This window comes from Chaetodon auriga, chromosome 9 (genome assembly GCF_051107435.1).
Source record: "Chaetodon auriga isolate fChaAug3 chromosome 9, fChaAug3.hap1, whole genome shotgun sequence".
NCBI classification, from domain to species: Eukaryota; Metazoa; Chordata; class Actinopteri; order Chaetodontiformes; family Chaetodontidae; genus Chaetodon; species Chaetodon auriga.
Window position 1 is genome coordinate 12,316,976 of NC_135082.1, and position 24,216 is coordinate 12,341,191.

A 24,216-nucleotide genomic window follows, 5' to 3' on the forward strand; every position below is an offset into this window, starting at 1 on the left:
GTCCTCAAACACATGTTTATCAGGCTTAATGGCTAACTTTGGTCATTGACTTTCTTCCTGTGTGCAGCTTGTCGTATTCTTTGCTGCAGCTCCCTTGAGCGGTAGCCGTAGACCAGAGGGATGAGTGACACCCCCAGGTTGTAGGTGATGGTGGCTGCAATATCAAAAGCATCTCCGTGCAGGTAGCCAGGGATCAGGTAGCTGTCCATGACCACAGGAACAGAAAAGAGAACGGTCTGAGCTACCTGGAGAGTCAGGGTCACACAAGCTCTGTTGGTGCAGAGCAGTCCTGCATGCATGTCCCAGCAGAGCAGGCAGAAGCAACCGAGGATGGTCAGAAAGCACAGAGGCACCAACACAGCGGTTCCAATGGTGCAATACAGCACCAGAGCCGACGTCCCTGACAGGCAGGGGCTCAGGATGAGAGGTCGACAGCGGGGAGAGGTAAAATTGACCTGGATGGTGCTGAGGCTGATAGACAGAGCCACACTGGTGACCACAGCTGATAAGGTCCACATGGCTGCAACAGTTGCTCTCTTCCTTTGAGGACACATCAAGAACTCATAGCGCAGGGGCCACTTGACAGCTACAAAGCGATCCACGGCCAGAGCGGTGCTCAGGAAGAGGTCCACCTGCACAGAGGAAGTGAAGACATGAAGTAGATGCAACCCTCGGTTTTGGTTCTTACCCATCATGTCAAGGTTTTAGGAGGAGGAGGAGGAGGAGGAGGGGGAGGAGGAGGGGGAGGTCACAGCATTTGTAAAGAAGCCTGCAGGTAAAACGAGTCTTGTCTCTTCTCTAACTTACTGTGCTGAATAATTCACATGTATCATCTGGCACAGAAACATTTTTTTTTAGCATGTCTTAAAGCAATACTCACATGTTCATACTGACTCTGAGAGTTTCATTTTCAACATAAGAGATGGGATTCAAAATCCACAGTCCTCATGCAAAAGTAAAAATCATAAAAATCTGTGTTTTTGGCACAATCTTCTGTCTTTTTGTTAGTATCCCTCCACCAGAGCTCAGCAAGGAAATATAGAAAATCAGATTCAAAAAGAGGGAATTTTGCACTGAAAAGAAAAATATAGCCTCATATTTGTGTTAGTTTATTATTTTTACACAGAACCAGTTGTTGATTTTATCTCCCATCACTTCGCATTAATAATGGATCTCATCTCACTACCCATCCAGTCCAAAAGAGTTGTAACCTCTACTGTAACGGTAAATCAAAGCTAAGTGTGACAAAAAAAAATGCATTGCATGAATATAATATGTGTTTTACAAACCAGTGAGCAGGTCTGGATGGCAGCGCAGAAGATCAGACACTGGGCCACAGGTATACCCTCCCTGGATCTTAAGAGAACTGCTTTGGCTGTCCAGAGGAGCTGCTGAAATGGCAATAATGAGAATCGTTTAGCTCAAAAGTCAAAGGGTGAATCATCATCATCGTCTCACTTATTAAGAAAAGGCATGCTTGAACGGTCTCATAAAAATCCGTCCAAAGTCAAAAAGTGTGTGCCTATGGTACCTGGAGGTTGTCACACAAGAGGAGGTGTGTGAGGAGCAGGAAGCGAGTGTGTCTGAGGAGGGACGGGGAGCGTGTGATGAGCAGGAGTAAAGGAACACTGAGCGCGGTGTTCAAGGTGCAGCTCACACACATGCTGACCATCTTCACCAGGTGGAAGGTGCTGGAGTTGATCTGCGCCTGGCTCTCCAGTGTTGTCACATTGCAGTGGATATACATGACACAGACAGTCCTGTTTCCTAATAAGAGAAATACAAGTCATTAGCACCTAGGCAGCTGAAAAGCCAACCATAGATCTCTGCTACCTCATCTGAAAGGGGAAAAAACATATAACACTCTCACCCTCATGTGTTTCAAAGCTGCTCTTCTCTCTTGAGCATTTCCAGCATGATGTGGTGCAGCAGACACACAGTCTGAAGTCAGGTTCATTCTGATGGCTGATTCCGACTGAATCTCCCAGTTATGTGCTAACATTACAGGCTGTCCATTTACTCAGCGTCGCCATGTCAACGTGTCAGACCTCAGGCCTCAAAACCTCACCCCTGTGGTCATTGATGCGTCAACAGCTAGTGTTTGTCATCAGGATTGCATTCACTTATTTATACAAAAGCTAGTTACAGTATTAATACACCTGTACAGAATTGTATTTTATATGTCAATATTTGCCTGACAGCACAGGCTCAGTCATGGAAAATGTAGCACCATCCGCTCTCACCCATACACATTACCATATCTCTGTAAAATATTTAGAAAGATGCTTCAAAACTGGACTAGTGTTTTTGTAGCTCAAAGCAGGCCCTTGGAATGGCAAAATACAAGAAATTAAGGTGTGTAACTTTCAACTGTTTGCACACAGATATCCACACATAAAGAAGTCCAATGTCCATTTAAACAGTCAGACATTTAAACTTTATTTAAAAAAAGCACAACAGGAAGATCAAACCAGTCAAATATATATACATATAAAAACAATGGATTAACTCATGTTTATCTTGGTCCTTAAGAAACTGATCTCCGGGCTGTATTAGATACCACGGATAACGTCTACACACACACCAAACAGTGAACACAAACACACACAGGAACATAAATTTGGCGTTGAGGCTCAGTTCTTCCAGTCACAGCAGATACAGTCTACAAACACACACTGAAAAATACAGAAATGATAAGGAAATCAAAAGATTCAATATTAATAATCACAGCTGCTCACTAATGTCAGACTAGTTGACTGAGGTATTACAGAGGTATTTCCTGTGGTTGTGTCCAAGCACAGCGAGCCTCAGCCTCTCAGCTTTGACTGAGTTTAGTCTTAGAAGCAAAGTCGGCACTAAGCTTACGCATCACTTCTGCGTGGCTTTGTCCCACCAGCTCCTGTCGTACAGTCCCATAATTCTCTTTGACAAAGTTGGCAAAAGGTGTGGGTGCACGTGGCTTGGAAGGCGTCAGCAAGACCAGCTGTCCTGTGCAGAGGGCGCACACAAACCTCTGTGTGTCCAGTGACTTGGAATGACGCCCGATCCTGCGAAGAATCATAGCAAAGATTAACACACTAGCCTGTAAATGCAAGGTGAATAATAAAGAACGAGACAAGATTGATGGTTTTGACTCATCTGAATTCAGTCAGACGTACGTATTCTGGCAGCGGGTGCACTGGTACTGGAATTTATACTTGATCTCGTAACTGTGGCAGCGGGTGACCATGGGCAGCTCGGGGTGTGCCACTGTGGCCTTGCGAGCATAGAGCCTCCAGAAGTTCCCGTGGCCGTCCTGTACACCATTAATCAGCCAGGTTGCAGCGTGACACATCTCATGAATCAGTGTGTCCCTGAGGCGGTCTAGGAGGACGCAACAATTAGAAAGTGATGAAGACGTGCAATTAAATAGAAATATACATAAACAGATTTACTATGCATGACATCACATATTTACACTCCGAGACTTCAAAGCAGACACAGTTCATTACTTTATTCTGTCTGGTTTGCTAAAGCGTTACCTGCAGAGTCACAGACTTTCTCTGACAGCTGAATGCGAGCATAACGGCCCCCTCCGCCTCGCTCCCGCCCTGTGATGCAGTACCCAGCTGTTTTTCGCATCTTCTTATTCCAAGTCACTGACATATTGACGGGGAGCTAGAAGTCATATCAGACAAGGAATGAACAAAAACATACTATATGTTAACAAAGCAAGTAAACAACGAAATCTTTACGCAATCAAACTCTGAGGATTCTAAAAACTAAATGCATTAGTAGAAAAACTGTCGTTCATCACCTTACTGTCAAACACGCTGGTGTTGTACAGCTGATAGAGTCTGCTGGTGAGCTCTTCCTTGTTCTGTTTAAACTTCTGGCCATAACTGGTGCCAGGGTTTGATAAGGACTGCAAGAAGCACCCAGGAGTCTTACATAATGGTACCCTGGAAGGGAAAAAACAAGGTGAACTAAAGACTAAAAGTCTATGAAAGACAAAGCGAATTACCGAGAAACAAATGCCGCTTAAAGGCATGTATAGTATACAATAAGTCTTAATATGTCAATCTTATATAGTATTATTATAGATTTTACACATTTAATTTATGGTATTTCATTGTCATCATTTTTATCTTTGGTTTGCCTTTTTAATCTATTTCATCTGTTTTTTATTCCACTATGTTGCACTGTTATGGTCTGTTGCAGCAGACCCACCTGCTGGTGGGGCCGTGTCTGGGCTCTGTCTGACTGACTACAGGCTTCAAGATGCTGGATTTTCCTGGTGTCTTCACATGCAGAGGCATTTCCCTGACAGATTTAGAGGCTGGTGTTGTGAATCCTTTTACTGGAGGAACTGAGACAGGAGGCTCCTTACTGCTTTCTAAATTGAAGAACAAAACAAACAAAAAACAACAGATATCAGCCTCACAACTAGAAAGAAAACAACAGGTAGGGACTGTTGGAATACGACAATCCAAATAGAACAGTTACCGTGGGTGTTGCTGGGTGAGGATGAAGATCCAATGAGCTTGTTTTTCTTTTTCAGTCTCTCCAGCAGGGATGTGAACTCCTCCTCAGAGCTTTCTGACTCATCCAGGTTAGACGGTGCTGAAAGAGTACGTCTGGGAGATGCCAGTGATGTTGGAGTTTTACGGGGAGGAAGAGAAAAAGGAGAAGAGAAAGGCAGCGATGGTGAACTCTCCTCTCTCTCACGTAGCTGAGCATTATCAATGTCAGCCTTTGGTGCAGGCTTTGAGTGACGAGTCCTCCAAGTGCTCTTGACCACAATATTATCCTCATCATCGCTGTCACTAACAAAGACTGGGGAGTCACAGTGAGACAGTGGCCTCCTCAGTGGACGCTGGGCTGCTGGAGTACAGCTCTTCGTAGGCACTGCAAAACAGTGGCCACAAATCATCACCGTTAGACACACACCATTGTGTGTTGCTTTCTTTGAAATATAGTAAAACGTCAGTACTGGGAGGGTCATTCAAAGTTACCTTTAAAGGTTGTCTTTGTCTCAATAAAGTCATCATCTGATGAGCAGTCATCCACGATGAAGTTTTTGAGGCTTTGGAGTAAACAAAGGTAAAACAAACGGTTTTCAAAATCTTTCCAGACAGTGATGATGCATTTGGAGGAAATAATATATCAAAAACTCACCTATCTTCGCTCCCACTCTCTGATATTTTCTTTTGCTTGGCATTAGCGGTTTTCACTCGGTGCAGAACTTCAATGTGCAAAATGTGGATATGTGAGAGAAAAACGTTACAGTGTGAAAATGTTCACAATCCAACAGATGTTAGAATTTGATTTAGGGTCAGTGGTTACAGATACAGACAACTGTGTCCAGCAGAAAAAGGCTACTTACACGTCTCGAAATTGCCGTCATCATCGGAGCTCACCACAAGAACATTTGAACTAAAAAAAGAAGAGAAACCATGAGCAAAACTTTGATGAGACAAGCGAGAGGTAACAAGATAAATGTATTTCACATGTTCAGTGCATTCCATTTTCATACCCGCCTTTCTCTGCAGCACTACAGGATTTCTGTGAGGCAGGTTTAGCTTTCAGCGGAGTCCTTCCCACAAGAACTACGAAGTACAAAGGAATGATTTATTTGCAAACTGATTTCGCACAATCTGACAAAACACAATATTCACACAATTTAACTCACACTGGTCAAAGTCATCGTCACTAGACTCGATCAAAGGCTTGTTTCTGTAATTGCTGCCCTTGGAGTCCTGGTTCTCTTTCTCTGGATCATCTTCACTGTCAGAGAGGTCAAGCTGGAGGGGTGAGGCTTCTTGATCCACAGATCGACGGCCAATGGTGGCAGCATGAGGAGTCTTGCCAATTGTACTTAGCAGCTAGGAACCATAAAGACAGACAGACTGCCATTATAATTTATGTAAACATCCCCAACATTTAAGATTGTTGATTGCTGATTCGACCAAAATCCAAATGTATTCAGTTTGCTATGATATATAGCATTAAAAAGCATCCAATCCTTACATTTAAGCAGGTGGAACCAGCAAATGACTAAAACGATTGATCCACTGTCAGTTGCAGATTAATTAGCTGTCAATCTACTAAAAACAATATTGCAACTGATTCTTGTGAGCTGGTCTAACACAAAGACACACATCTTTATTGGTAAGGTTAGTTCAGTAGTTATTAAAATATAAGAAAAACTAATTGTCTATGGCAGTAACGCGGTACTGATTACAGGTTAATGAACCGTGCAACAAACCTTTTTTTCTGCTGTGTCCAGTCCTCCCTTATCAGCCCATCCCATCCTTTGAGCAACTCTTGCAAAGAGTTTGCTGGTGTCATCATTCATTGTTCACTCTCTGCTGTGTGAAAAGGCAACATGGCCGTCATTTAATATTTAAAGTCCGGGCAAACGTAAAAACTATTATTTATAAAACAATAAACTGCCAATAAAACCACAGAGTAAAGACAGATGATTCTCAATTAGCCAGTCGTGTCTTGTCTATCAATGCAAAAACTCTTATCAAAAAGAGGAACTAAAGCCACCTAGCTTACTGAAGCGAGAAACGTTGGCGTTAACGTTACCGTTACCGAGAACTTGCTAGCTAAATATGTTTGGACTCGAGCTAACTTTCTGAAACTGAGTCAGTCTTTTGAGCACGCATTATATGAACTTCGCGTAGAAAATGACTTAAAACATATTTCACTTGAGACATTACCGACCACGCTTCTGTTGTAAACAAGAGACACAGGTGCTGATGGAACTAAGCAAAAGCTATTTCAAATCTTGTGCTCCATTACACCGGAAGTTGTCACAAAACAGTCAACCAATCGGGTTGGGCTTCAAGTGACGCAGGCGGCGCTTTGAGAAGACAGGGATGACGTGTGACGTTTCCTCTACGCCCACTGACGAGCGCCTTAAGGCAGCAGTCACCAATCTTTTTGCGTCACGGACAGGCTTCACGTAAAGCAATAATTTACCGGACCGGCATGGAAACGAATAAAACAGATTATTAAGAATACATCTCCCCATTAGCCTGAATGTAGTTGTTGTAAATAGTGGGAGCCCTACGCTTGTTTCTCTTCAACGAGAAGGCTTCATTGCCTCATTTGCGAGCCTGTCGCCACATATTACGCAGAGCGGACTTGGTGCGTGAGAATCACCTGAAGCGAAAAACCCGTATTTTAAGCAGGACTGCTTACATTGTCTCTTAAATGCACCTTTCTTTTTCTTGGGAGATGTAGGCTCTTCTTCTTCTGTCTCATCATTTGGCTTTTCCCCTTTCCGAAGAAGCTCTCCAAAGACGTTTGTTTTTTTACTCATTTTTACTAGCTTGTGAGCTTACTTTTTACTTTTTACTTTTATGGCAGTGGTTGGACACCGCTACCTTAAGGATTCAAAACGACATACGTTTGAGTATTGTCCCATTCAAGTTTGAGGTACTTGTACTGAGTATTTGCATTAAATGCTACGCTATTCCTCTTTTGCAGGGAAATCATAAAAACAATTCATAAAACACAGTTTACGGATTAACCCAGTGTTTTTTTGTTTGTTTTTTGGTTAAAATTGGCTCAACAAGCAACATCACAATAAACTTTTACTGTAGCAACTATTTTTGGCATTGTGATATTACTACATTTACTTAAGTAGATGATATGAATACATGCTCCATAAATGGTCTTTTCCATTCCACCAATATGTCCAAGTATCATGAATAACATTAGACATTACATTTCAACTCCATTTCTCCATTCACTCAAAGAAGTCAAAAAGGCAAAATTTACGGCAACATCATTTTGTATGTATTTTCAAAGTGCTGCAACATGTGATCACCAATCCTACGCTAGCTCTCAAAACAAGGAGACAAAGGTTGTAGGCTTCAACTTTTTATTGTTTCTAACAGGAGCTGAATCAAGTGAGTGTGAAAGACAGTACAGAGTTTTGCCATCTCTTTATTTTTTTTTTAATTATGTTGAGAGCCTTGTGGCATCATTGACAGCATACAGTTAACGGACAATACAAAAAGACAAACAGCTTAGAAAATACTTACCTAGGCCGTTCCTGGTTTGAGTGATTAAAAAACAATGTTAACAGCTCTGACAGCTAAACTTAAATTTCGGCCCTTTCAATCTAACTGAATCTCCTTTCTCCAGCTTTGTCCAATCATCTTTACAAGCATGGCGTGACATCAAACAGGACAACAGCTACTGAACATATTCCTTGACTCCTTGATATTAACAAAATTAAAAAAAGTTGGCATTTGGTGCAGGGGAAGAAGTCTCCATCTAGACCATATTCCTCAAAACTTGCACATCTACGCATTGTAGTAATTTAATAACAGCTTAAGACAAACTAAAGAGCAGCTGCAACCTATGTTTCGCAATTCCAAGTTAAAGCTGATGAAACTGAAGTCAGAGTTACAATTTTCTTGGTGCAACATTGTCCTTTAAAAACACACAACACTCTTAATCCATTTATAAATAGATCAACAAATAATGATGGCTGGGCATTCCCTCCACAAGCTGCAATTAGTCCTGTATGCACACAGACAGGAGAAAAAGAAATCCACTGATCCAAGTACTAAAGGGGTAAGCAGGGCATCCACAATCCTCTCATGCTCACCAAATATACTGTGTTTTAGGACAAGAGTCTCAGAGGAGGTGCCTGAAAGTCTCAGGCTCGATCTGGCTCAGGAAATGCAGATGTGTGCTGCAATGACAGATGTGATAGAGGATAAATGTGTACATCTGTCGGCTCTTTTACAAATAAAGAGTTCCATTATAATAAATGACAGAGATGGAGACAATCATTCAGGGTGAGGGCTGGAGTGGAAACTGATGGCTGGACATGGTTGGAGTATTAAGGGAAAAGAAATCTGCGTGCTTCTAGTTCAGGCATTGTCACTGGTCTCTACTGTCTGGACCAGGTGTTCTGGCTTGTTGCCATTGCTATGGTGCTCCCACATCTGCAGGTAGAGCCTCTCCAGGTCCATTGTGTACTGCTTGGTGTTGAAAAGAGGGCTGCAGATTCGCTGCTTCCAAACACGTGCTCTAACCATCTTCAGGCTGGAGGAAAAAAAGAAAATGGTCAGACGTTTTTTTTTTTATTTGACAAGAATGTTTTTCAAAAGTCAGATCAAATTCTACTTACTATTCCATGTCAGATCCCAGTTTGACTGCTATGTCCTCATAGTCCTGGCGACTCTGGGCTATTAGCTCAGGGCAGCCCAGACAGTTGAGTTGTGAGGCGGCCACACGGGAGGCAAGGGTCTCACCTTTAGGGAGAGGTTTACAATTAAATAGCAGCATTCACTTTTCACCATTTTTTAAAAATCATAATGAATAAGACCATTTGTAAATTCTCGTATTCTAACCTGGCATGGTCACCATGGGCGTTCCAGCCCAGAGGACATCCATGCCCGTGGTATGGCCATTGCATAGCGGAGTGTCTAGGCAAACGTCAGCCAGCTGGCCCCTTCTCACATGCTCCTCCTTGGGGGCCACAGGAGAGAAGATAATCCGAGAGCCAGGCAGGCCCATGTTCTGAGCGTACTGCTGGATGTTTGGCTCGCCAACAGCAGGGAAACGAAGAAGCCACAGCACACTGTTGGGCACACGCTTCAGGATCTGCAGGAAGAGGAGAGTTTTCACACTCATTTTTAACAGATCCTAAGAAATCCAGCATTACTATTTTTATTTTTTTTAAGTGCACAGTTGAAGGAGTTGTTATAACCAAGTCTGTCTAACTTACGTTGGCCCACATCTGAAGAGTAGGGGGGTCGATCTTGTAGAGCTGGTTGAAGTTGCAGTAGACGATGGAGTCCTCTGGCAGGCCATACTGGGAGCGGGTTGTCACAACAATTGTGCGTGGCACCTCCTCCCCAGTGGCAGCTTTGTTATTGATCTAAAATGAGTGGCAGAACAGTGTTTCTTAGGGGGGGGAGCAGCCTCAATGCTTTTGTTCTAAAACATTAAATGTGACAGCTTCTTTGCTGTTTGAATCCCCGAACCAACTGGTGACAACATGCTGTTTGGAAAGTCAAGACAGTATCATTAATTGTACAGCAAATCCTTGGTGCCACCATTTCCCTCACCAACACTTCTGTGCTTCCACCTTACTTTCATAAAGACGTCATACCTGTGAGGACACAAGCTCAGGGACTAAAACCTCATCTGCTGAAACGATCTGGAAAAGCAGCAAGCTAAATTGAATTGTTGGTCTTGCCTTGTTTTTGTGATACATGTTTTGTATGCATGTGACATCCCTGAAGATTTGTATTTACACAGACAAGCGCATCCACGTTAGACATACCTGTGTGGTGGCCAGGCCATTGCTGACAGTGAAGCCGTTTATTGTAACCTGGATTTGGCCTTGGTTGATCATGTTGATGATTGCTTCGGCCGCTGTATTCATGGGGATTACAGGCATGGACAGAGCTCCGTTTGTGTCACCGGCAGAGTCCTGGTTGTTGTCACACTTCATCTAGTCACAGAGAATAATTTCAACTTTTAAATTATGGTTCAACGCCAAGTCACTCCCCAATGATAATTTTTGACTGCACTCCACGTTAATGTATTTTAATGATTTTACCATAGAAACTTTTATCTGACTCGGATATCGATGTGGAATTTCTCATTAACATAACCCAAGGACAGAAATGACAAACTAAGTCATTGTTGTGTTCTGCTGTCACTGAGACTCAACGTCAACGACATAAAATTAACAAACAGTCAAACACTACCACCTCGAGGTCTACAACTTAACTATAGTGACCCACTCACACTAAACTCACTGGTTGGTCAACAGTACACATAAAACAACAACTTGCTTTTCAAGGTTAAGGAATTCTCATACCTTTATCACTTTCACATCTGGCAGACTGTCCAAGAAGGCCTTCAGATCAATACCGTTTAGAACAATGCGGTTGTCAAAGATGTGTCCATTAGACTTGAAATCAATCACTGCCTTTTTCTGTGGATCAAAGAAGAAAACAAATGTTAATTATCAAATCTAATGGTCTTTTTTTAAAACTATTTAAAACCCTACAACCCATCAGCAGCTTTGAAAGGCATGTTTCTTAAAATAACTTCAAAATTATTCCATTTATCATAGCCAAAAACTAAAAACAATAATTATCACAGGGTTGTCAAATTTCCGACCATGAACAGATCATGTATCACGTACACGAATTTAAGATTAAAATATTTTTATTTCATCAAAATCACTTTATTCTGTGTCTCGCTTAAATCAGAACTAATCAAAAATATTTAATTCTGTGATCTTCAGCACAACTGGGACGCTATGACTGACTAGGCTGACACCAACAGTCATGTGTACAGAATTCAGTGAAAGTTTGACTGACGTGCAGGCTGTGTCTACAGAGAGCAGAGCACAACAGAGGTTTGAAGCAGAGGTGGTAAAAATGTAAGTAGTTCAATATGTAAAGTGGAGTGGGCCCCCTCTCCGTGTCCCCTAACATAGGTTAACACTTGTGGGCACTTAGAAAAAAGTTTTTTTTCTTCTTCTAAACTTTGTAAAATAATTATCAAAAGAAATTCACTGAGTTTGTTTCCACTAATATAATTTATAGCGTTATAACTGTTGTATACTACATAAAAGACATTTTTCTTTTTACTTCTAGCCATGATTGTGCTGTTTCCATAAAGGGGCAGGACTTATTACAGAAAAAAATGGGAAAAAGGAAGCAAAAAACACCCAGTAGCTGCTTGGGGTTCTGAGGATTAAACAAGATGCTCAGCTGAGCAATGTGAGGATGGACAAACCTTGAGGTGAGGGAACATGTTGGCATGGTCTCCAATGAAGAAAGTATTGGGCATGTAGGCCAGTTTCTCAGAGTACTGCTCGGCTACTTCAATAGGTGACGTCTCCTTGTCAGAGATGATGTAGTCCATGAAGGGCGCCCCGCTGGTTCCAGGGTAACCAAGCCACATGGCCTGTTGAATCGATAGACATAAACAATCATAAGTACAATGCCAACATTTTGTTTTTACTCCCATGAACAGAACAGACTAATGTGAAAGTGTAGTTATTTATTTGCACAGGTGACATTTATCCCCATGATACAACTGTGTCAATCAGAAGTCATATGTAGCGCTCACCTGAACAGGGGCAGGGCGGAGGGCAAACAGCTCGTTTCGAGCTCCCTTTGTGTATCCATTCATGTTGACCAGAATATGGACTCCATCCTGGTGAATACGATCAGCTGCCTTGCCATTGCAAGGAATCTGGAGGAGAGAGGTGCCAGTTTCAGTAAAAATTGTTTTTGACATCACATACAACAGCACGTTTTTTGAAAGGACCAGTCAGTTAAAAATTCACAGCCTTAAGGTAAACAGACAACAAATATACCGAAACTGATGAAGAAGCAACTCCAGGTTACCTGTGAGAGGTCTGTGAAATGATGAGCCTCTGCTACCACTTTCACACGGAAGTTGGTGCTGTCGTCAGGGCTGAGCGCATAGCAGAACACCTTGGAGAGGAAAAAAAAATGAATAAGAAACTTATAGTATAAAATATATAGAGAATTTGTCAACGATTTTAGTCAACCCCATGTATCATATACTTTAAGAGTGCACACTGTAATAAGCACTACATACACTTTTCAGGTCAAGTTTATCATTTTTAGAGTCAATTATAATTGTAATAATTATCGACATACCTCAAATTTCTCAGGATTGTGCATTCCAGGAATGGACTGCATCAGGTGGGAAGTCGGGTGGTTGCCAAAGTCAGAGCTGACGTAACCGACACGCAGACGTCCACCACTGGCCTTCAGATCCTTCGGATGCTCATAAGCAGGTTTGTGCAGTGCATTGATCTGTGGAATAAACAACAGTGTAAGCTTACAACTACAGCGGAAGAGCCAATTTTAGTTTGTTTGAGTTACATTCATTGTACCAATGGTGGACGAATACTGAACAGTGAAAAACAACCATTGACATCTCTAAAATCATGTCCAACCTTATACCATACCCTCTTCCCTGCAAGCAACCCATTCATCACCAGCTTTCACTTCTTTCTCTACAAAGAATATATCCAGTGTCTCTGCTATCCCTTACCTTCCCCATATCCCTGCAGACAGCCACTGCCATCACCAGCCACCTTCCACCCAACCCCCCAAAAAACAAATTAAAGTTTACTTGCTTTGATCAGTGCGTGTACCTTGTCCAGGCAAAGGTTTCCGTGGCGCTCTGCAATTGCCTTGCGGAAGCCGTGAGAGAGTGGATATAGCATGCTGTGGTGTGGGTGCACTGAAGGCAAGCGGTTCTTATCCAGCTGGTCAGCCACAATGCTCACAAGCTTCTTCATCCGCTCATCATAATCCGTCCAGTCACACACAATCTGACAGTGACAAGAATAAGAAAAGTTTCAAAATTAACTTGTAATTCACCAGGAGCAAAACGTGAATGACTATTACATGTATTGTAAATATTTGACAAAGACATGAGCATGTAAGAACCTGCAGGCAATGTGCCAAGTTGCAATAAGCATCAGGGAAGTCTGGCTTGAGTTTCAAGGCTGTACGGTAGGATGCAATGGCCTCTGGGATGTTTCCAGAATCCTAATAGTCAAGAGACACATTGCAATACAAAATGAAAAGGCATGAAGTCGCAGAAACAAAGACAAGCAATACATTCTAGGTGGTAAGCAATTAAAAAGAAAGTCATTTGAAGACAACAACACTGCAACGATCCCTTCCCTGACAGAAGTCCATTATCAGTTGCTTGGCACAGGAATCAAGTGCAATCCTACATATACAACAGGATTAGTCAGTAACAGTCAGTCAGTACTCTGTCATTGATCGACTCCTACAGTTTATAGACAGGTACAAATGTCATCTGAGTGTTACTGAGAGAAAATGATTGGGATTTCATTGCTGTTTGAGGTGTTGGGTCATTATAGCTGTGTACTGAACCATGCAGCACTCCAAGCAACCTGGAAGTAGGTGCAGACCTACGGTGATATGACAATTCTGAAAGCAATCAGTTGTCATAACTGCAAAAAATAAGGGAGTAAAAGTTAGTCCTACCTTGTGGATAGAGGCCAAATTGCTGTGAGCATCAGCAAAGGCAGGGTTGATCTGGATGGCACGGGTGTAGCATTGCAGCGCTCCCTGTACATCTTGCATTTCCTTCAGTGTATTGCCCATATTTGAGTAGGCATCAGCAAATGTGGGGCTGATTCTACATTGAAAGAGGAAAACTGTGTAAACACCACATACCTGTATAACAAAATCTAGCTTGTGTCAGCTGACTTAAGACCATTTAGAAAAGACTGAAAAAAGAACACGGACACATTATTACAAACTAAGTCAGCAGGTACCTTTAGCATAGTTTACAAACCTGATGGCCTCCTTGTAGTGCATGAGGGCCTCCTGGAGTTTACCCTGCTGCTGCAGCACACTGGCTAGGTTAGAGTGAGCTGCTGCAAACTCTGGGAACACCTAACGGAAAACAAAAAGGGTTATTAAGAAGAGCAGTTCACGAGAGACATGCTCACATTTACATTTAGAAATCATGACAGTCTTGTTAAAACAGATCAATAGAAAACATTAACTCCTAACTCACCTCCAGTGCTTTCCTGTAGAGCTGAACCGCCTCCTCGATGTTGCCCTGCTCCCGCTTGATATTGGCTAAATTGTTAAGAGAGTCAGCATGGGTTGGACACAAACGCAAGGCAGTATTGTAGCACTCTTCTGCTTCAGACACCTGGGAAAGACACTGAAAGTGAATTTTAAGTAACCTTCAATGTTTATTCAAGATTTTGGTATTTATGATTGTGATGGGATACACATAGTACTGCCTTACATTGCCTTTCTCCTTCAGGGCATTTGCCAAATTGCAGTAGGCATCGGGGAAGTGGGGCTGTAGTTCAATAGCACGACGGTAGGTGTCAATAGCCAGATCAATGAGGCCTTGCTCGTAGTAGACACAGGCCAGGTTTCCATGGACAACTGCATGGTTTGGACTGAGACTCAGGGCTCTTAGGTATCCAGCCACAGCTCTGGAAACATTGGATAAGGTATGGACGTAAGTTATCCTCAAGATGAATATTTTGCTGAACTTTGAAAGTGTAATAGTTCTCATCTTTCAAAATAAGCTCTTAACAAGCCATTCAGGGCATTAACAGTGTAACTGCAGAATTGTACACACAAATTAAACTCTGTAACTTCATAACTGTTGAAGGACACTGCATATTGTTACAAATAAATTGCTGAACATAAAACCACTGTTTCAGCAGGTGAGTTACAGCCCTGCCCATAATGACAGGTCTGTAGATGCAGCAAATTCTGCCCTGCCTAAACAAGTCTATGTGAAGACACAACTCAACAGTGATCAACTCAGTCAAAGAGATTACAGAATTGACTAAGTTCTTGACTCATTCAACTTTCCACATAGGGTGTGGTTTTTTTTAAAAAACAAAGGATTAGACACAAATGTTCAAAGGGAGTATCATACTGTTTACCATGTCATGATTCACACTCACCTGTCAAAGATGCGGGCTTCCTTCAAAACATTTCCTAAATTTATGTATGCATCAAGGAAATTTGGATCCAGGGTCACTGCCTAAAAATTGAAACCAAGCTTTAAAAAACACGAAACAACAGAAGAACATAACAAGACAGAAAATAATAGGATGAATACATTTTACAAAACATATGCAGCTGACCTTTTCAAAATGGTGTATGGCCAGCCATATCTCTCCCTGGGCATTGAACACACAGCCCAGGTTGCTCCAAGCCACTGCAAAGTTGGGCTGAGTCTCAATGGCTTTCAGGTAACAAGCCTTCAGTGGGTTTACAATGAAAAACCACAGGAAAGGAGGAGAAGAGGTAGAATGGGGGAGGTATAGTGTGTAGAGGGGAAGGCAGGGGATTGTAAAATAAAAACAAATAGATTGAGAATAAAAGTAAGAAAAAACAAAAAGGGCAGAGAAAGCAAAATTAGTGACTACTCTCCATCATGGCAAAAAGTGAGTCTACAGCATGGGCTCGTGTGCGCTCAAGTCTGCCGCGCTAAGCTGCATTGCTTTTTCCTACGCTGCGCAGATCCAACCAACCCCCACACTTAGGCCCTCATCCTTCAGTTATGGCCACATTCTTAACAAATGCAGTGGTCCCCACATCAGATACAATCTGTGCTTTCCACTAAAATATCAATGCTAATTGGTTCTATAGTTCTAACCCAAAGTAGTAATTGCAATTTTAAGATCTATATATATATATAAAGTTATATATATATATATATATTTGTATGAATACTGTGTAGTTTATGTGGGCATATCTCACAACCTAGGATGTTGGACAGTTCGTGCAAGTGATGGTCCCTGTAATGCATGCGCAACAAACGCAGGCGCGCGGTGTGTGTTTCTTTTGCCACCACAACCACATTGCACCATATAATGCTGCTTGCGTGACCTTGCTCCTGGCAAAGGTCATTGCTTCGCTGCTGCGCCCGCTGAATGGCCAGGTGAGACAGCTGCAGACCAACAACCCCTGGCAGAACAACTGCAGCACCAGACTGGCACACACACAGCACCCATTAAGTATCTCAGAACAAAGGGGGGCATTGTGAGGGATTGACCAATCAACCAGTGGCTGGATATCTAAGACATGGGGGCTTTGAAAATACATAGCCAATGAATACTAAGCAGCCATCTGTCATTGAATTATTATTGAATTTCATGTACATGTCATAGTATCAGAAGCCAATTATGTCTGAGATGTGGGTGCATTTGGGAGCGAGGCTGGTTGTGAGTGGGGAGAGGTCCACAACCAACAGGCCAAAGGGATTGAGGGGTATGGGGTTCGCATGCTTGCGCTTGCCGCCTTTTTGGTTGCTTGGAGGGTATCGCTGCGCAGCCCCTGCGCTACTGCAGACTCACAGCGCACTATCTGCATCATCAGAACGCTGCAACTCCAAATAAAGAAGGAAAAACAAAACAAAATAGGAAAAAATAAACAACATGTAAGAGTTAGAGGGATCTTACTTGATTTTCACGATTATTGCTTCCAAATCCAAGTTTCTTTTTACTTAATACAGAATTGGGAAATTAGTATAGCATATTTTAAGAAATGCTTACTGTCATTTGTTAAGTTACTTTTTTTCTTTTGGTCTTCAAAGGAAGCCACAAGACAGAGGAGCTCAAGCATGAAGTGAGGTGGTTTTTCTTTTGTTGGCAGTTACAAACCCGTTACCATATTTTTGGACTTTGTCAGAGTGGTGGCCGCAGCTGGCTGGAAGAAGAGGAGAGGACTGAGGCTGCCCTAGTGTTCCTTTCCGCCAGGCACCTACGCAGGAATAGTGTCACCCACCTGAAACCTTCTAAATAACAGTATCAGTTGTGGAAAAAACCAAAAGAGACAAAATCAGAAAACAAGATCGTTAGTAAAAGTTTTCAAACAATACATTCTTTTTTTAATATGGAAAAAAAACTGGTTTCTTCCAAATCACAACAAACATAAAAACAAACTATTCTTAGTTTTCTCGTTCATGCAATGAATGTTTCATTTCAAAGAAAACAAAGGAAATGCCTTGAGGGTAACTGGGAGGGAAGAAAGGCTTTGATGTGTTCAGTTTATCAGCAAAATAGTCAGGCTTCCAGTTGTCCATCAATTCGGTTTTCATTTCAGACTACAGGAGGGCAGTTACTGGCTTGATCTTGCCCAAATGAACTGATCCCATTTCTCTGGGAATATTACATATTTGAAGGAAAAGGGAACAAGTATCAATCATTGCTTTTCTTTTATTCTTTTAGCATTTTCATGAAATATCTTTGAAACTTTGATTTCTTTATCCTGGCCTGCTTTCTTGAATCCTGGCCAATGGGATAGGGAGAAAAATCTGTGGTGTAATTATTTGTATCTAGAATCCTCCACAGCTCTGAAATAAAGAAGTCATCGCTGTTGCTGCGCTTGCTTCTGTCTTTCTAACCCAGCATCTGACGCAGGTGGTGGAGTACAGATTGTGAGCTGTCTGCCTGACGCCACTCGGACCATTTCAAGGCACTTGAGAATGACCTCACTTAACCCACAGTTTGACACGCTATTCAAAAGGAGTGGATATCAGCATAGACAAGTAGCTGGGTAAAATTTTCATCATCAACCATAGTCAAAACTACTGCATGTGTGCAGAACAGCACTGTTGGGGTGTGCCTGAGCACTCACTGTGCATAGGTGAACGGTCAGGAAGACAGCTCTGAGCGCGCACACTCCACCAATCCTCAGCGAGCGCGCGGGAGGGTGGAGCGACAGAGCAGGAAAGCTTGTGACTCCCTGATGCTCCTCCCCACTCCTTCCCCCCCCCTCAAGCACGAAATAAGATGGCCTGTAACCAGTGGGACAACTCCACATCTCCAGATTTGATCCAACCCAGGGACCCCAACCCTCTAATATAGATGCAAGTTTAAAAGGACAACGTGAAGTGTAACAATCACACGCTGGCAGTTACTGTACTGACAGCAAACTGATACAAAAAAGCTTGTCATTGGGCACTTGCTAAACCATACTGGAGAATCGTGGTTAGGTTAGAAACCATCTTATCTTTTGCACTGCAAAGGTAAACTAGCTTCTCATCAGTTCATATATTCTTCAAAGACCGAGCCAGCATTTTCCCTCCAAAAATCAGCAATGTGAAAATGCATGGGCCAAGGTCCAAAGAATGACAATACAGATTCATCTTTATGATTTTTAAACTCCAGCCTTTCTTCCTGAAAGGGGAGGGACTGACCTCTGGCAAAAGGTCGGGGTAAAGCAAAAGGCACTGGGACTAGATTGACACAGGGTGGGGACAAATGTAATAAATGTCCTACACTGAGAAACCAAAAACATGAAGCTGTCTAAAAAGTAATCAACAGAAAATGTGTGTACTATGTCTTTTAAAAAAATATATAGAAAATCAATCACAGGCCAATATTCCCAGAGGCTTTTCACTAAATTGGGGGGGAGCTCACTGCGATTCCAAAAGTGACAAAAAGCTACCATCTCCTGCCCTTCGTTTGGCCAAGGGGGGTGATGGGTAAGGACTCGAACTGGCTTAAAAATGTTAGAGGAAAAAGGAAAATCATCTATGGCCTTAGTGGTGGGACACTAAAAACAAAAATGTATGGACAAGAACAAGAAAAAAGAAAGAAAGAAAAATCAACAACGAAAATACAAACAACACATCTACACAAACGCCAACCCACTGTAACGTACCTTAGCCTCTTCCAATCGCCCAAGTGCTTTAAGCAAGTTACCCAAGTCACTTCGCACACAATAAAGATCCTGGAAAAAAAAAAAATAATAATTCAATTTTACTGCTATAATATACTGCAGATTGACGAATTTAATAAGTTTGCATTGTTAGCTAATAAGGGCAAAACAACACCCCCTGAAACTCTGGTCTTTGCTGACATTCACTGGTTGACTTTGCACCTTGCTGTAATTAAGTACAGATGTTCTCCAGGAACAACAGAGGTGCAACAGAGCATACTTCTGACCACACAAAACCACACATATCAGTGATCCTGGGTGTGGTCAAAGTGAAACAGGCTTGAGACTTTCAACCAGAAAGGGCTGCAAAGCACTGCTTTTCAGCAGGGTATTAAGTTACTCATTAAGGATTTCAACACAAGGCATGTCACCTACAGGGTTATACTGTAATGCAGACACGTAAGCCTGCACTGCTCCCTCCATGTCCCCTGCGGCCACCAGAGCTGCGGCCAAGTTGATGTATCCGTCAATAAAATCTGGCTTCAGTCTCAGAGCATGGCGATAATGCTCTATGGCCTCCTGCAGTTGCCCACGCTCCTTGTACACATTCCCCAGGTTGGAGTAGGCCTCAGCCAACATGGGATTCTGTTTGATGGCCAAGGTACTGAAGTGAGCAGACCTGTAGGGAACAGAATGGTCACAATCCTGAAGGGAGTGTGTAGTAGTTGTAGTTGTGCAGACAGCAGCAAGTTGTTCGTGGTGAAATGGAGGAACTTGTTTTAAGGCATATGGGTAAATGTTTAAACAGCACAATGAAATGAATATCCTTCAAACATTAATACAGACTGTACAACACCCATTTTACTGAAATCCAAACATACAGAATCCATTCTTTAAAGGTCGACTGTGTAAAGTAATTACCATGCTGCAGGATACTCCAAATGAAGCTGTGTGTTTGCACATACAAGTGGTGCATCTACACCCAAGAGTACAAGTTCAAGTTTGTTTAATGTCATGAGTAAGCACTATATTTGGCTTTGGTCATTACAGAGTGCAATGCTTTTGACTAGCTACTATTGAACAATTTACTAAATGAACAATGAAAGATCTCTAAGCAAACTGCTAACATATATAGAGCAACACTTTCAGTATTTGTTTGCATATTTTCTGCCTGGTTCTTTTTAGTGCTTCTGTTGACGGGAGTGCAAAAACACACTACATTCAAATTAGTTTGGAGTATACTGCTGGCATTGGGAGCATTGAAGGAATATGAATGAGTGACAAAGATAAAACATTTAAACTTATAACTCGCAAGAACCAAAACCTTCACCATGGCACCTGCAAAGCAAGGGTGTGGCCACCACCAAAACCGTGTTAGAAACATAAGAGGGCAAAGCAAGATTAAACCAAGCAACTGAATTTCCAGATGAGAGGCTCAGTTCTTGCACAGACTCCCAAGACCAGCTGTGAGCACTGAAATTCACAAAAGACCCATTATTCTCTGCCACTTCCACACCACATGCACTGCACAGTGTACACTGAGTCAGCCCCTATCCCCCACACCTCACCTGTCGAGTCTTCGGCACTGGAAGTGGATGGAGGACAGGAGCAGCAGCACACCTGTGTTATCAGGCTCCTGCCTCCACAGCTGCATGCAGTGGCGCTCAGCTGCCTCAAAGTCTCCTGACTGATACTCCCGATGCGCCAGCTCAGCCAACCCTTGGAAGGAAAGCATACGTTTTGTCGGTTCTGGAGCACCAACACAGCCGAAGGAAAGGGGGGGGGGGACAACATGTTAGAGGTGATGGAAGAAATTAAAGCAGACAAATGAAAACAAAAAATAAAGATGATGAAGGCTTTGCTGTCAATAATGGCTAACAATTTGAACTCAACTGAAAAAAGCCAATGGGTAAAATAAAGAGAGTACTGAGACCAAGTGCTGTCATCATGAGCAATATTTGGAAATTTGACATTCAGATTTTAATTCTTAGGGTCATCATTACATTAAAAATCAATAATCTATTCAAAGATATCAATTAATGTTTATTTTATGCATGATACAATGCAAGGCTGTCTTAGAATGGCATTGCTTACATAACTGTAAAAGGCTGGCAATTGCATGTTTAAAATTACTGCAGTTCCCTTTAGGACAAGAAACTGCAAACTCCCACACACCTATTTTTAAAAGTTTCAATGCAAAAATGATTTCAAACAAGACCTTTCAATGAGAGACCTTTGTTATGGCTGATAAATAAGGTTTTCAGAGCTGCAGTGTGCTTTCCTGGCACACCGCTAAATCCTTGTCAATCAGTAAAACATTTAGCAAGATACAATTTCACATAAAAGTAAACCAGTGTTACTGTCCATATTGTAGCAAAAAAGAATAAAAAATTCAGAAACAAAATTAATGCATGAGATGAAAAAACAAAAACAAACAGTGAGGGTGGGGGGTAGGGGGGTGATGCACTGGCAGGAATTCAGATGGGCTGGTGACACTTTCATTTTGAGGTGAATCAAAAGCTTCACAGTACAGCTGCCAAGTCACATTTCATTAACACACAGCCATAAAACAGCAGGTATCTGTAAATTCTCATTTTACATTGCAAGTATTTCATCGTTGCCATCCTTCTCTCATAAAGAATGTTTCTTCTTTTCATTACCAAACTCTTGACATCTTTCTAATATTTTCTCAAAAGGTTCTGGCCAATACAGATAAAACCTCACTCTCAGATGAACATACAGAATCACTTAAGGTCAATGCATTCAGGGTGTGGCAAGATGATTTAGGAGCTTTTTGATGTTGTTACACTGCGTCCACACCCACCTGCAAACTGATGCCATAATGCCAGAACACACATTAAAATCGCAGTAGATCAGGTTCATTCATACATTACGTAATAAAACGAGTGTGCAACAAGGATGGATATCGGTAGTTTCAATTACATAAATCACACTACCATGATGAAAGACCTGACATCAGTTGAAATTCCTGTAATCGCGACAATCAGGTATCAGTCCCACTGATCACCTTCAGGATAAACTCGAAAGCCGTCTTTAACCTTGGGCATCTGCGCCAAGCATCATGGTTATGGGTTTTATGGCAGGGCGCTACAGGGCCCTCGTTGTGTCAGTGGCCATTAACGTATAGTTACTTATAACAGCTATCATATCGAAAGGTGGTGACGTCTTTTACAGTGGAAGCCATTTTCTACGGTCAGTCGGTGAGAACCGAAACACAACGGCATCTTGATGCCACTCCGGCTACCCGTTAGCTAACTTAGCTAGCGTTAGCTAACGATATTATGATCTCGTTTTTAAGCAAAACCCTGAACCAAAACGTCACGCTCCCGTTAGTAGTCCACAATTTAACGTCAATACAACGTTTGTACGCTTATGGTCGTCAAATTGAACCTTTTAAAACAGTTTAAAAGTTAGAACCGTTGAGAATGATCTGCTTGACATTTGATTAACCATGCTACATGACAATTCGACAGAGACCGAAGTAACATGGACAGCAGAGGTATAAACTTGGCCTAAAGTCACTTTGTCAGTGACGTCTCACCTTGGTATGTGAGGCGACAACATGCTACATCACTGAAAGCCTAATGCAACTGCTTACCTGGTTTTAATGAGCGTTAGCTACTTGTTAGCCACTGGCTCTCACCTAGCACTACAACATGAGATGGGGTCGTCTTCACCGCTTGCTACGTTACTTGCCATCTACTGTAACGTTACTTAACTAAACAGAGGCAACAAACCTGTGCTATCAGCCACGTTTCCCACTGAGGTCGCCATCTCCTCAGTCTTCGTGTCTTGCACGGTGGTCGTCAATGTGTCTTCTGGTGGGTAACAGTTTCAGAGAAAGATGTAAGACGAGCGGTCGTCTTTCTTCGGCTGCGGCCAGCAAACACGTTGCGAGGCGAGCTAAGTAGCTAACCTAACCTTTGATTTTCTGTACGTCGTGCAGCGCGTACCAAAGAAATTCCAGTGGTCGGTTTAAAGCTGGGTAATGATCAATCATCTAATCTCTCTGAACTACCAAACTTTTCACTAGCATTGGCTTGAGTGTCGTTGTAAGGTTCAAGCTCGTTCTCTCGGCACAACAAAGCGTTTATGGAACATAAAATGGCGAAATGGGTGGAACTAATTTTTGAGAGAAAGTAGATCCGCGCATCGAGATCACGAGGAAACGTGTGTAAAATTGTAATAAAGGTCCTATTTGTAAAATAGTCATTCATAGCATGCGGGCTTGGAATGCTGCATACTGACCATGCGTTATTAATGGCATCATGCAAAATAAACCTATTCCGAATGTTATTGCGCGGAAGAACACGTTGGCACAGTGAGACGGAGTGCAAATGAATCAGAGTGTTCTAGAAAAAGGCAGCCAGTGCGTCATGCATCCGTGGGATAACATCAATGCAGATTTCCATGTAGCATAACATCAACCTACATGCTTGACATGCAAGAGTCTGCAGTCTAAGATCACAGATGAAAAGAATAACACAGGAAAATCATGTGATGCAATGATGAGCTCGTTTGGTTAAGGTAAAGGTCTTGAATGCAGCCTTGCAGCCTGCAGCATACTGTGCATTCAAGTTAGAAAATGTACCTGTACACACTGAAATACACAACTATATACATGAAAGTGCCAGAATACAGATTGCTTAATAATTTAATTTTGCATTTTTGACAAGAATAGGCCCAAACAAATGCAGATAGGTAGTTTTGTGGGTGCAGAGATTAAACCTGCTCTGGAAATTAGAATCAGTGTAAGCAATAGAAAACAGATCCAAATGTAAAAATACTGTACAGTACACTGTTCTGTGTAGGTAAATTCATTAATTAGAGCACAGCTCCAGAGACATAAACCACATAAATTAATGTAATTAGTCTACTTTCATTTCATAGTACTTTTTGGTTTAAATGATGGTACCATTCCAGTGTCCAGGGACATAAAGTATTTTCAATTAAGCGGTTTCCAAATCTGATTGAAGAAAAGAACGATTTCCTA

At 42.1% G+C, this 24,216-nt stretch overlaps 3 protein-coding genes across 12 annotated transcripts; all 3 read right to left on the reverse strand.

Moving 5' to 3' along the window:
- Positions 1 to 32: 32 nt before the first annotated feature.
- On the reverse strand, positions 33 to 1,747 carry LOC143325590 (uncharacterized). Its single transcript, XM_076738772.1, has 3 exons — positions 1,532 to 1,747; positions 1,290 to 1,391; positions 33 to 632 (listed from the first exon to the last, which is right to left on the reverse strand). The coding sequence occupies exons 1-3, from the start codon at positions 1,745 to 1,747 to the stop codon at positions 33 to 35; spliced, it is 918 nt and encodes a 305-aa protein (XP_076594887.1).
- Positions 1,748 to 2,417: 670 nt separating this feature from the next.
- Positions 2,418 to 6,802, reverse strand: gcna (germ cell nuclear acidic peptidase). Its single transcript, XM_076739462.1, has 13 exons — positions 6,712 to 6,802; positions 6,248 to 6,350; positions 5,672 to 5,864; positions 5,516 to 5,588; positions 5,366 to 5,415; positions 5,158 to 5,224; positions 4,995 to 5,065; positions 4,486 to 4,887; positions 4,210 to 4,375; positions 3,797 to 3,941; positions 3,522 to 3,657; positions 3,159 to 3,363; positions 2,418 to 3,047 (listed from the first exon to the last, which is right to left on the reverse strand). The coding sequence occupies exons 2-13, from the start codon at positions 6,335 to 6,337 to the stop codon at positions 2,816 to 2,818; spliced, it is 1,830 nt and encodes a 609-aa protein (XP_076595577.1). The 5' UTR covers positions 6,338 to 6,350; positions 6,712 to 6,802; the 3' UTR covers positions 2,418 to 2,815.
- A 1,121-nt stretch (positions 6,803 to 7,923) lies between these two features.
- On the reverse strand, positions 7,924 to 23,336 carry LOC143325980 (UDP-N-acetylglucosamine--peptide N-acetylglucosaminyltransferase 110 kDa subunit). Of its 10 annotated transcripts, none has more exons than XM_076739417.1 (22): positions 22,961 to 23,336; positions 20,771 to 20,921; positions 19,638 to 19,881; positions 19,206 to 19,274; positions 15,680 to 15,796; positions 15,497 to 15,576; positions 14,818 to 15,013; positions 14,578 to 14,730; positions 14,353 to 14,453; positions 14,040 to 14,193; positions 13,470 to 13,571; positions 13,154 to 13,351; positions 12,669 to 12,827; positions 12,390 to 12,479; positions 12,109 to 12,234; positions 11,773 to 11,943; positions 10,844 to 10,960; positions 10,301 to 10,471; positions 9,740 to 9,892; positions 9,363 to 9,615; positions 9,140 to 9,263; positions 7,924 to 9,054 (listed from the first exon to the last, which is right to left on the reverse strand). In XM_076739417.1, exons 1-22 carry the CDS (start codon positions 22,995 to 22,997, stop codon positions 8,880 to 8,882), a joined length of 3,141 nt encoding a protein of 1,046 aa, XP_076595532.1. In that variant the 5' UTR covers positions 22,998 to 23,336; the 3' UTR covers positions 7,924 to 8,879. The 10 variants fall into 10 exon arrangements, with proteins under 10 accessions (XP_076595532.1, XP_076595535.1, XP_076595533.1 ...); XM_076739420.1 differs by having other exon boundaries at positions 13,172 to 13,351; positions 14,578 to 14,718; positions 22,961 to 23,322; XM_076739418.1 differs by having other exon boundaries at positions 14,578 to 14,718; positions 22,961 to 23,322.
- Positions 23,337 to 24,216: the final 880 nt, after the last annotated feature.